Source organism: Asparagus officinalis, chromosome 6 (genome assembly GCF_001876935.1).
Source record: "Asparagus officinalis chromosome 6, Aspof.V1, whole genome shotgun sequence".
Taxonomy (NCBI): Eukaryota; Viridiplantae; Streptophyta; class Magnoliopsida; order Asparagales; family Asparagaceae; genus Asparagus; species Asparagus officinalis.
The window spans coordinates 25,698,498-25,711,906 of NC_033799.1; the positions used below are offsets into that span (position 1 = coordinate 25,698,498).

The following is a 13,409-nucleotide window of genomic DNA, read 5'->3' on the forward strand; positions in this document are numbered from 1 at the left end:
AAAAGGAGAAACCGTTATGGGGAAAAAAATAGTTGACTTGAAAGTACTATGAAATTCATATGCAAGGAAAAATGCTTGGACCAAATCTGAATAGTTGCAATGAAGAGGAACAACCACTGGATCAAAGGAAATCTGGCAAGTAATAAGAAAACGTAAATGACAAGGGCACCTCTTCAATGTATGGCTTGGACCAAATCTCCCAAACATTAGGTGGTAGCTGCCCACCCCATGAATCAAAGATTTGTATACACTGAGCTCCAGAATTTACTTGGTAAATAATATAATCAGCTATCGCTTGGGTCAGATGAGAGAGAAGAGCTCTCAGCACCTCTGGTGCAGTGTAACACATGCTTTTTATTGTTGTATATGTACGTGTTGTACCTCCTTCAACAATATAGGTTGCAATTGTCCATGGTGCTCCAACAAAACCAAGAACGGCTGCTTTATCCCCAACCTATAATAACAAAGATTAAGCGGTTGTCAGAAATTTATACTGCATGTTTTAGGGAGGCATAAATATTGATTATATGCTATTTTATAAGTTTTTGCGTGCCCTGATCAAATGAAAATTATATGCAATTATGCTATGCAGGTCTGCTAATCATGGATTACCAGATTGATGACAACAAGCAGGAAAGAATGCTAGCAATATAATGGTGATGAATTATTTTTAACACTCGGGATTAAATGACTTGGCATGAGACACTTTCATCAGACCTGCTATGCCATAGGTAGGCATAAACATTAATCATATGCTCTTCTGCAAGCCTCTCCCCAATCCTAACAAGTAATAATCATTAATTTCCAGATGAATGATAACTAGATGTTTGACGAAGGAATATTATCTGTGATCTAGCTGAATTATCTAAACACTTACAAAATTATGATTATGAATGAGCAAAGAAATGAACAAAGTGAACTTGTAGCCTGTTAGCATGATTGCTCTCAGTGCACTTAGATAATTCCAACGTTGCAGTGCCTTGTCAAGGACAGAAAATGAAGGTTCTAATAGCCTCTTTCTTTTACCCTGAAAAGACTCCAGAAATATTGCTCTGATTCAAGACACTGTTAACCTTTCAAAATCACTACCAACATCAACATTCACGTCTTATTTTTATATGCCCAGCTACTTGTCAGGAAAAATATTCTTTGCATTGGGCGAAATGGTCGGATTAAAGATGATCTATGATATACATAATGTCAGATACGAGAAAAAGAAAACATTCTTTGCAAATGAAATGTCAGATATTTGCAGATTATATTCCTAAGAGACAACTAATACATCAATCCCTCTTTTTTGTTTAAATCAACCTCCTATTACCAACTCAGAATTCACACAAGAGAAAACTACTTTTAGGATGCCTTTCTGTGCTTATTATGCAGTTAAACAAACTTTCATTTATCAGGAACAACATGATGCCAAGACTAAAGTTCTATAGAACGAAGAAAGAGAGAACTTTCAAATAGCATTAAACAATTTATGCATAACAAATAAACAAAAACACACCGAAGCAGCGCAAACCACGATGCATTCATTTTGCTAGATTTTGTCCTATGAGTTACATCAATGTCTTGGTTAACGAAATCAATGTCATACCTCTCTACGCAAGATCCTCAAGGACTCTCCAACAAAATTAACCTTCTCTAAGTCAATGGAATGCAATTTCTTGAGCCCCTCCCTGTCACGAATTGGAGATTGAATAACTGGACCCCTCAGTTCTTCTATATCAAAAGGAACGCCAAATGCAGGCAAGGGGGTGAGTATGTCTGAGAAAATTATGACCCCGTCTGGACGAAAGGCTCTCCAAGGCTGCAAAGAAATTTCCACTATAAGATCTACTGTCTCTGATCTCTCCCTGAAGGATGGATGTTTCTCTGCAAGCTTTTGATAAACAGCCATATACCTTCCTGCCTGCCTCATCATCCATGCTGGAGGACGATCAACCGGCTCTCCTCTAGCAGCCCGGACTAGGATCGGATCTGGGTTTTATTCAACTTAAGATAATTATACAAAAGAATGTAGAAAAGACATGTATGTGCTAATTCTTCTAGTGAAACGTCTGTTAGAGAAAGATATGTCAAGGATAAAACAAGTAAAATGTACAACATGACAGCATACTATATTTCAAGGGCTTTGATAATGGATAGCAACTGTTGAAGGTCCCTTTCACTACATGCGAACTCTGAAGCTATGATGAGGGTTAAGGGATATGAATTTAAACTTTCAAACTTTGTTGCTACCTGAGCACGCTTTCATGGGCCTAAACCTGATTCACACAATAGTATCTCTTTCTTTTTTTTTCTTTTTTCCCCTTATAATCTGCTGTAAATGTGTGGCATGTCACATGATGTGGGATCTGAGCTGATTGCTTTAATACCATGTTAAAGTTCCCTTCCACTACACCAAAATTCAAAAGTTGATGAGGTTTGAGGATTACAGTTTATACTAACGGCAACAAAAAAATAAATAAATAGATAAAACCAATAATTGAACCTTAGTTATCACCAAAAGCAGGCAAAATGTTCAATATTTCGAATATCACCATCCCACAGTATTAGGTTGGCACTTTGGTGGTTGTCTTGTCTGTTCTACAAAAAAAAAAAAAGACTTGTTTTTTGTAAATTTATCTTAGAAATTGAAGGTGCCCGAATTGCGAATTGGCAAGAGACAGAGATTGTGGGAGCTTGGGGGCTTTTAGAAGAAAATTTTGGGAATGTTCCAATTTACAATGGTCAGTGATGGGCATTCACATAAGCGAAGCACGCTGCATTTTCCATGGAAATCTGACAGTAGGGAATGAAAGCAATTGAGGTGAGGTCGGTTTGCAATTGCATGATATATTGACACTTCGCTGATAACAATTTAACTAGCCGCGTTCCCTAGCAATTCTCTAATTGGGCAAATTTTGGCAAATTGCCAATTTACAAAATTCGAGAATAAACATATCAAAAATTAAACAAAGAATACTGTAAAGACTCGAATTTTGTGAGTTCTCACCGTTCGCTTCACAATCGCGAGATTCAATACCACTAGGCTCAGTAATCTGGCTAGTCTCTACATTCTACAACAAGAAAATAACCAGAGTGAACATAATAGAACTCCAAATTTGCTTCATTTTTCTCAAAGATGCAAACTTTAGCCCTAAAACTGTGACCTTTTTCACATGCTAACCTGGGCCCTGAGAGGACGGAGACTGCCTGAGCTGGAGATAGGGGAGAGTCTGAGATTGGAGCTAGGGTTTCTAGGGGAGGAGAATATGGGGATAGAGGAGGAATTTGGTGACTTGATAAGGGTAGAAATGGAATTTGAGAAGGGCGAGCACACTGCGCTCGCCATTTCACGCTGATAAGGAGGGCGGACGAGGAGAAAAGTTGAGATTTTTTTTTAAGATGAGGGAGGCAGGCCGGTTTACATTTATTTACTGGTTATGCCATTGTAATTGTATTGACGTGAATACCCTCTTCTTTCTCCCCGCTTCACTCGTCGGAGATTGGTAGTAAAAGGGTCTTTTAGGAAATTGGTTTAAATTATCAGCGAGTGATATGTGGGGGGAAAACGTAAATTTGCGATTAATTCTTATTCTGTCAAAATCTCACGATTTCCTTAGCTTTCTTCCGCTTTAAGGTCCCTCATGGTTGTTAAAAAGTTACTCCTGAATTACAAAAATGTAAAGTGTAAAAATAGCTGTAAATTGTAACTGGATATTGTAAAATATACACACAAAAAACCAAAAAAAAAAAATGCAGACTAAAAAATTAAAAATCGCGTCAGGTAGGGGTCGAACCTACGACCTTCTGCTTAGGAAACAGACGCTCTATCCACTGAGCTACAGACGCCGCGTTGATGGTGTCACGTATTGTATCAACTCCAAGCATATCAGACGCCAGAAATATCCACCGCTCCAACCTGCTGAAGTTTTGGTCTAGCCATCTTTATTTCGTACTTCTAATACACATCCAACAATAACAATATAACATGCTAGATTACACTCAATCCAACAGGCAAAACAACATAAACTCATGATACAACCTCACAGATCACACGTTCACAACAACATAAGATAACAACACAACCCCAAACCAAGCTCCGACAATGTCCATCTACATCTGCATCCGAGAAATAAGACCACCGCCGGCACCCTCAGCCACATTTAAGGCATCGATTTGTTGCAGTTATTGAACCCGTACCATACCGAATTCGGGAGAGGCGTGCGGTAGTAGAATGTTTTAGTCCTGTGATAGTCGACTTCGGTGATCGTCACAGATTCCGGCATCCAGCCGTCCCTTCCCTGCCTGCGGAGGTAGATGTAACATACACCATGCCCGCATGGCCCCTGCATCTTGAACGTGTCCGTCGAGCATCGCTCGAATGTGCCGCTCGATGGATCGTCGAGCCTCGCCACGTGTACCTGGTCCAGTCGTCAAGGTTAATTACAGGCATGCCTTCTCTGTAAAATTATAACCCTCAATCTTATTTTTGTGTAGCGATAAGGTTCTTTGACATGATTTCAGAATAACTTAGGTCCCAGTCTCAAATCTCACTAACCACAAATTCAAAGCGGATCTAGAAAACATAGATACCGCAGAATCTAGATTTTAACTCATAAAAAGGGGCTCCACCTACAGGAGCATATTATTAGAGTGTAAAATTATAATGCTCAATTATCATCACAATTTTAGAGTTTTGATACAATGACAAAGTCCTTGGGCACCCCTAGTTCTTGTATTAGTGTTTGTAGTCTTGGACTCTTTCATGATCAAACAATGTTATTTCTCCCTTATCAATATTTTATATATAGATATTATATGATGTCAATATATTGCACAAAGATCCTCTCATATTTGATTTAAAAAGCTTTTTTTTATCATTATTGAACATACACACCCTATAATACAAGACATAACAGAAAAAGAGCTGCGTTGGGACGTCATGAGCGAAATGCTAAAAATAATGAGTAGTATTATGTAATTAAGGCTGTATATATCATTAATCTTGTTTTATAACTCAGTTTACATCACAACTTCAAAAAAAACTGTATAATAGTAAAAGCTAATAATTACAACAGTGTGATTTTTATAGTTATACAAACATTTTTACAAACTAGCAAGAACCACATGTGTATATTTTATTGGTTTGTTGGTTCATGGAACATGACAGCTTGATCATACATTAGTTGTATATTTGGTCTAGTACAAGCGTTACCATCTCATTGTTTGTAGATATATTATTCTCTACAAGTTACCATCTCATTGTTTGTAGATATATTATTCTCTACAATATGATGTTATCAACAACAACAACTAATTAAATTTGGTCGAAATATATTATCCTAATGAACTAACAAACAAACTAAGTTATTTGGTATAAGAAGATTTTTCACTTTTTGATATAAGAAATGATTATGAAATGATAATCAGAAAACTATGATTTAGTCTGAGCTATGAGCTAATTTTCAGACTATGTAATTTGAAAGTCATGTGACATAAAAAAGATCTTTAATTTGAGAGTTTTTTTTTCTTTTTAGGAATCATTTGGGAGATATTTAAGACTTCCACTTTTATCAGAGAATAAAGTTAACTCTCTTATATTGTTTTTTTAAAAACAACCTGAACATGTTCTCATTCTGTGGTAACTGTAATGTTCTCATTCTGTGGTAACTGTAAATTTTAAGGGAAAAAACCTAAGATTATATAGTTTAAACAGGAAAAAGCGTAAATAGAAAAGATGTTTGAATAACAATGATCTAATACTTACTGGGTATAGAACACACAAGCTGAAATTTTGTAAGTTTGACTGAAGTATACATATTTTTTTGTTGGAACACAAGTCTTTCGATAACTATAAAACTAAGCAAATATTTTCCAGATAAATAGATAGCTTTTTCATTGGAACTCTAGCATCAAAATCTAAGGACGTGTTTAATTCGAAGTAGTTGGGAACAACAAGTGTATTAATCACATTGTAAATCAACTCCTGACAATTTACCACAGTAGTGACTCCTCCCTTTTAGCCTAATAATTTGCTTTCCGAACAATTTTTGGTGCTGCAAACACACCCAATCAAACATTTTGTTGAAATCTTGATATAGTAAAAAGGGCTAAATATCAGAAAACCCCCCTTTAAGTTTACATGATTATCACATAACCTCTCATAACTTTTCAAAATATCAGCGAACCCCTCTTAAGCTTAGGGGTTAAAGAAAACCCTCCTTGGCTTTAATATTTTTTTTCACAAGGAATGATCTGCCTACATAATTTTACCACTCATATGAAAACTGCGGTAAACGGCTGTTAGGTGGGTTTTCCAATAAAATCTTAAAGTTTACATGGGGTTTGTTGATAACCCCCTAAGCGGGGTTCTGATATCTTTATACGTTATGAGCGGTTATCAGGTAATCGTCCAAGTTAAAAGGGCTTTTTTGATATTTGGCCAAACAAAAATATTTGCTATCCATCAAAATCTAATTAACCCAAAAACTAAGCCATCGATCTAGAAAGACTAGCATCATTTCAAAAATACCTCGTTGCGATGAACATCCCCAAAAGCAATACTAATATAATCCCTGGTGTATCTCGGTGAAGAGCAGCTCGTCTTTATCGTCACTGTATACGAGCATCCCCTCGACAACAACTGCCAAAAAAATAAAAAATAAAAAATAAAAATAAAAAAATCATCCCTTTTAATGGTCAAATTTATTGGTATCTTTTCAAGAGAAGATATCAAACAAACCAATAATTGGGCTCACCTGGGGTTGCTGGACCTTGAAGGATGGGAGCTCTTTCGGATTCGGGTTAACGGGTACTGAATCTGAAGATGAGAGTGTGAAGAGGAGTGAGAGTGTGAAGATGATGGTGGTGGTCTTGGAAGTCAAACCCATTCTTTTTGGGCTTTCCAGCGAGACACAGGTTCTCTTTGGTTGGTTGGGGTTTTTGGCTGCTCCCCAAACTCCTAGGGATTTATAGGGTCTTAAAAAAAGACTTTCATCGCGGTGGATTTATTACTAGGGTAATAATTGTATGATCTGGCTGTAGAAACAGCGAAAAAGTACAAGAAAAATAAAGCTGGAGGCAATTTGGGTGCTGGTTGGTCGATCGCGGACTTAGGTCTGGTCAACCGGAAACATGCATAGGAACAGGGGAATTTGGTATCAAGGGTCGGTCGATCGCGAGCACATGTCTGGTCGACCGGATTACAGGCTGAGAAATCAGCTCTCTGGCAGGTCGATCGGATGCACATGCCCGGTCGACTGAACCCTGTTATGTTTACAGGGTCAGTTTTCGACCCTCTGGCCGGTCGATCGCGGCGACATGTCCGGTCGACCGCGATGTTTGGGCCCAGTTCAGTTTCCTGATTGGTTTGGGTTTGTTGTTTTGATATAAATAGAAATATGACGTTTCTAGGGTTAACTACTGAGAAAAACAGCATTGTTTTGAGCACTTAGAAAGGGAGAATTTGTGAGGGATTTGAGAGTTTTGTTTGAGTGTTTTTTGTGAGATTATTGAGTGATTGTAAACCTTATTTGTACTCTTTCTCTCTATTAGTGAGATCTTCCCCCTCCTTGCCCTGTGGACGTAGGACGTAAAATTTGGTTTCTTGTTGTGTGGTGCTTATGTTTGGTTATTGTTTTGTTCTACTCGCTCGTCTTGTGTGTCCGTGTACGTTGTGCCCAACAAGTGGTATCAGAGCTCCGGGTTGGCTTAGAGTTCGATTTTGGAGGAGAAAGTTAGGGCTTCTACAAGGGATCTGGTGCGGATTCTCATTTGAAGAATATTGGATTGTCACAATGACCGAAGCAAGTGCATCCAGATCGTCCCTGACGAAGGCGATACAATGTTTGAGCATTGCTAATATAAAGATTAATGTTCAAAAATTTGATGGAAAGATAAATTTTGGTTTGTGGAGATGTCAAGTAATGGATGCATTGGACGCTCAAAATTTGGAGGAGACTCTTGAATTACAAGAGAAACCCGATGATATGGAGGATAAGGTTTGGAAGAAAATTAATGGTAGAGCGTGTGGAGTTATTAGATCATGTTTGACGCCGAATTTAATTTATGATGTGATGAATGAAACATCGACGAAACGGTTGTGAGAAATACTCAATAACAAGTATTTGACGAAGAGCATTGAGAATCAACTTAATTTAAAGAAGAGGTTTTACCAATTCAAAATAAAGAGGGGAGTTTCCATTAGAGAACATGTCAATAACTTCACGAAATTGCTATCAGATATGGCCAATGTGGATATCATGGTTGAGGATGAAGACAATGCAATGTTGTTACTATGTTCATTACCAGAGGATGACTATGGTACCTTTGTCCTTATAATGATTAATGATAGAACCACTGTCAGTTATAAGGAGGTGACCTCAGCATTGGTGAATTATGAGTTGGGGAAGAGTGATGGTGAACCCTCCGAGAAGGTATCGGGAGATGCATTGGCAGTGAGAGGTCGTAGTCCCAAACCCCGTCCATTTAATCGCTCAAAATCAAAGCAAAGAAGTGACCATAGAAGTGTGGGTAGGAATCAATGTGTTTTTTGCAAAGAGGATGAACATTTGAAGAATGAATGCCCAAAGTTGAAGGATAGAGCCGGGAAGAATAAGGGGAAAGCCGTACAGACTTCAGAGGTGAATGTTGTAAAAGCTAGTGGTGACAATTCAGATTCAGATTCTTCAGACTACTCATGCCTAGCATTGCCGTCAGTTTGTTATGCAGACTCTACAGAGTGGATGTTGGATTCGGGTGCTACATACCATATTTGCCCCAGGAGAGATTAGTTCTCTAGCTTTGAGAAGATGGAGAGGGGTGTTTGTGTCGAAAGTTGTTTTCATTGCTGAATCCATTACACGTTTATCGATTACAGATTCAAAATAAAATTAGTCTTTTTATAAGACTTTCTTACACAATGAATTACACGTTTATCGATTACAGATTCAAAATAAAATTAGTCTTTTTATAAGACTTTCTTACACAATGAAAATAAGAAAAATACAACTCTCTGATTCAAAATAAAATTAGTCTTTTTATAAGACTTTCTTACACAATGAAAATAAGAAAAATACAACTCTCTAGAAACACACGCAGAGAACGTTTATCACTCGTTGCTTTCGTAGGATCTTTGCCAGTGCCAGAGTTTATCCATGGACCGTCGCGAATTAGATCCGGTTGACAGAATGGAAGTTTGATGCTCTTGTTTCACAAAGGAAACAATCGCAGAAGTGATAATCTCGACTAAGCGAGATTACAACTCTTCTCAAGATCAAAACCAAGTTTGATCTCAAGGTATGCTGACACGGACCTCAGATCTTTTGAACAACTCCTTTTTTATGCTGGAATTTGCCAAGATCTGCTAGCCCTCCTCTGAAATTCGTGGATTGCACTCTCTAAACCAACAACACCTCACCTTCTTTTATAAAATTTTAGATCCTGTGAATAGGGGCCTTAGGCTTGTATTTATAGGCTTCGGTTATAGTGTTTTTGGATAAGAACAAAGGATTTAGCATTATCTTCAGTTAACAACAGTCTAACCACATTTAAGAATGATATCCAAGTAGTTGGGAGGCTCTGGAATGAACAAATCCTGAGAAAATATTTAAAAACGTGTTTTGGAGGTTTCGGGTGCGAGTCACGTCAATGTGACCCGCTGGCTTGCGCGTCACCTTAAGGTGACGCGGCCCTATGTGGGTCACCTTCGCTTGTGCACGGATCACCTTAAGGTGACCCACACATGTGAGTCATTCCAAGGCATCTTGAACCTTCTGACTTGTCCGGACTTGTCTTGTTCCGCTGTTTTATGTATTTTGTCATTCCGTTGACTCGTACGCTTCGTCGATTCGCTTTATGCGCTTGTCGACGTCAAATAATCTTCTTTGACTCGGATAATGATATTCATCATCTTCTCTGCCTCGATCTACGTACGGGAACCTATAGGCATTTTTTAACGCCTACAGATACCCCGTCCAAAGTGTTTTAATCTCGTTTCTTTTATAGAAAAGTTTAAAATACTTTGGATGTGATAGGCCCAACCTTCAGTCGGTGTAAAAAGACCTGTAATTGGCTTTAGTTCTTAACTTCTCTAATTCTCAGTCTATTCAGTATTTTGTCGAATAGCTGAAATCTTTCTGGCGCTACGTTTATCGTATGACCGTTTGTCGAAGTCTCAAACTGAAACTGGTATGTTGATTTCTGATTTTAGCTCGTGTCGTTGAGCCGACGTTGAACTGACTACCTTCATCGGGGATTCGTATCTGAATTACGATTGAACCCCCTGGGATTATCATACAATCTTAAAGAATCAGAGGGTGTGTCGACTGATACTGCAGGGCGTGTCGACTAAGATCGCTTTTCGTGTCGACACAAGACATGTCGTCTCGTCTGGTTAGTCGAAATGTCGAGTTGACACAGGGGGTGTCGTTTGTCTGGTCGAGCTTCGTGTTGACTGATTTCACCTTTCGTGTCGACACAGGAGGTGTCGACTCGCGCCTGGAAGCTTGGACTTGATTTGAGCCTTGTTTTGGCGAAGTTTGTCGACGCATTAACCTTCATCGCAACGCGTTGACCGACGTTAACACAGTTTATACTCGTACGTTAACTGGAGTCTATATAGTTTAGGATCTTAAGGCGTTGGAGTGGAGAGGACTAGTTTATACTCGTATACTCCTAGGAGTTCGAGTCACGAGACCAACTGGTGAAGTTGGTGCGTCGGTGACTTTTGTACCTTATTACGATTATTCATTCTGTTTAGAATAAATAACCATTACACTCATAGGATTTTTAGCAAACCCTCAGGCATAAATGGGTTTGACGAGCATTTACCGACTACCGTTTGAGTCGGGCTAGCATGCGGATTGTTTAAGTCCATTCCGCAAGTGATGTTATACTAAAAAAAATAAACTCTCTTAGACTTGATGCTATGATATTGAATATATAGATTTTGTCATTTGTCATAGGAATAGACTACCCGACAACACATGTTAGGCACAGACTTTAGGATTTTTGGCAAACCTTCAGCCATCAACGAATTTGATATGTCTTTACCGATTACCGTTTGAATCGGGCTTGCATATGAATTATCTAAATCCGTTTTACATGTGATGTTGTGCTACGAGAATGAACTCTCTTAGACTTGGTGCTATGATGTTGAATACATAGGCTTTGTCCTTTTTACGGGGAAAGACTAACCGGTAACGCATGCTAGGCATAGACTTATCTCTATTCAAGGATTGAGATAACATCCCCCAGACGTGAATCCTGACGTTCTTTTCACGGAGAAAGGTTAACCGGCAACGCGTGTTAGACGTTGACTTATCTCTACTTAGGATTCGAGATAAAATTCCCCATGCGTGTAAGGAACGAATTTTGGCGTTATTAATAACGGTCTGCCATGATGTTAAATACGTGGGCTTTTGTCTTTTTACGGTAAAAGACTAACCGACAACGCGTATTAGGCGCTGACTTATCCCTACTTAGGATTCGGGATAAAATTCTCTGTGCGTGTCAGACACGAATTTTGGCGCTATTGTTTAATGGAAAATTTGTAGTAAATAAAATAAAAGAAAATTAACTTGTATTCTCTCGATCTTAATTACAATTTGGATTCTGATTACAAAAGAAAGGAGAATTGATCTGAATTCTTCCCTTTGTTTAAGTCTAGGTTCTTCACGGTGGCGATGAGATACCTCCCTCGAATGCTCGCGTCGAGTTTGCTTCTCGTTGACAATCCGAACGTCTTGTTTCTCTGGAACGTGGTCTTCTCCTCACGATTTGATGCTATGGAGAACTTGCAAAGCAAGTTTTAGAACTCTTGATGAGTTGATAACTCTGAACGAGTTTGAAACTCTAGAACTTGCAAAGCAAGTTTTAGAACTCTTGATGAGTTGATAACTCTGAACGAGTTTGAAACTCTATGAAAGAGTTGATTTAACCAAAAATCGGTTTGACAAGCCAAGACCGAGGGCTCCAAGGAACTTTGTTGCTGCAGCAATTCCCATCCTAAAAAGCCAGCCAAGGATCTCTTCTTTGCTGCCAAGCAAAAAAATCCGAACTCAGTTGAGTTTACTCCTATTTATAGGAGATTAAGGGGTGTAACCGCCCCTTAATTCGCTCCTAAGTGGGGCTGAATGGGGTGTAACCGCCCCCCTTAAACAGCTCCCCAAATCGTGGGGAAAACGGTTTAGAAACCGTTCAGTTCGTGCTTTGAATGAGTCAAAATGCCAGTCTGGGCGTTCTGGGCCCGAACTCTTCGTTTTAGACTTAAAACGCAGGGTTAGGCCTATTTTGGTGGCTGAACGCGCAGGTTGCACTGTGTTGTAAATCTAAAACGCAGAGTTGGGACGCAGAGATAAACTCCGTGTTTTAGACCTGAGACGCAGAGTTGGGCTCTGTATGAACTCTGCGTTTTGGACCTGAGACACAAAGTTGGGCTCTGCATGAACTCTGTATTTTGGACCTGAGACGCAGAGTTAGGTTTTGCATGAACTCTGTGTTTTGAGTCTACGAACTTTGTGTCTGGACTTGAATGCTGGGGATGGTCTCTGCGTTTTGACTCTGAAATGCGGGCATGATGTAAGGATCGTGAATTTTAATACTAGTTAAAATAATTTTTTAGTATTTTAAAATATTTAATTATGATTTTTAAAAGAGTATTTATGTTTTTCTCGAATTTTCATAATTTTCTATGATTTAAAAATCCGATTATATATTAATTTAAATGATTTTGATATTTATAAATTTATTTTGTGTGGTAAACATTTCTGGAATTAATCCGTTGTGTTACCGATACTATTACGTAATATTTTAAATAATACATTGTATTATTAATATTATTACAAATTATTTCATATAATACATTGTATTATTAATTACGTGTTTTTGGTATAATTTATTGTATTATTTCTACTGTTACATATTATCTATCGTATTAGTATAACTAGTACGTTTTTCTATATGGATAATTATCCCATAATTATTTGATTTTAAATATAAATAAATATATTTTATTTATTAATTATTCTCGTTTAATTGTATAATATGGTTATATTTTGACTATTTCGTATCAACTATTGTATTAGCACAACAGATACGTTTTTAATTGTAGATAATTATTACGTAATTAGTTTAATTTTTTAAATACCGTAATTATTTAGTTTAATTATTTTTGTCTTAATACCTAACCCTAACCCTAATATTATATATATATACCCGTAACCAAAACCCATCCCTTATTTTGACTATTTCGTATCAACTATTGTATTAGCACAACAGATACGTTTTTAATTGTAGATAATTATTACGTAATTAGTTTAATTTTTTAAATACCGTAATTATTTAGTTTAATTATTTTTGTCTTAATACCTAACCCTAACCCTAATATTATATATATATACCCGTAACCAAAACCCATCCCT

General features: G+C 37.8%; 2 protein-coding genes and 1 non-coding gene across 3 annotated transcripts in view; all 3 read right to left on the reverse strand.

The window, feature by feature from the left end:
- The window catches only part of LOC109844341 (uroporphyrinogen decarboxylase 1, chloroplastic), a 5,411-nt gene extending 2,028 nt beyond the window's left edge, over positions 1–3,383 (reverse strand). The window contains exons 1-4 of the mRNA XM_020413334.1: positions 3,173–3,383; positions 2,999–3,062; positions 1,598–1,980; positions 170–454 (exon numbers count right to left, since the gene is read on the reverse strand). Coding sequence (XP_020268923.1) covers positions 170–454; positions 1,598–1,980; positions 2,999–3,062; positions 3,173–3,337 — 897 coding nt within the window. The 5' untranslated portion in view covers positions 3,338–3,383. The remainder of the gene's footprint in view (positions 1–169; positions 455–1,597; positions 1,981–2,998; positions 3,063–3,172) is intronic.
- Positions 3,765–3,837, reverse strand: TRNAR-CCU. Its single transcript has one exon. It is a non-coding gene; the product is annotated as a tRNA-Arg (tRNA).
- Positions 3,909–6,955, reverse strand: LOC109844342 (embryo-specific protein ATS3A-like). The gene is made up of 3 exons (XM_020413335.1): positions 6,747–6,955; positions 6,521–6,631; positions 3,909–4,409 (listed from the first exon to the last, which is right to left on the reverse strand). Exons 1-3 carry the CDS (start codon positions 6,876–6,878, stop codon positions 4,152–4,154), a joined length of 501 nt encoding a protein of 166 aa, XP_020268924.1. The 5' UTR covers positions 6,879–6,955; the 3' UTR covers positions 3,909–4,151.

Coding starts and splice junctions, on each gene's coding strand:
- LOC109844342 (XM_020413335.1), bottom strand. CDS start 6,878: ATGGGTTTGACTTCCAAGACCACCACCATCATCTTCACACTCTCACTC. Junction 6,632..6,746: donor TCAAGGTCCAGCAACCCCAG/GTGAGCCCAATT, acceptor TTTTTTTGGCAG/TTGTTGTCGAGGGGATGCTC. Junction 4,410..6,520: donor GGGATGTTCATCGCAACGAG/GTATTTTTGAAA, acceptor CGACTGGACCAG/GTACACGTGGCGAGGCTCGA.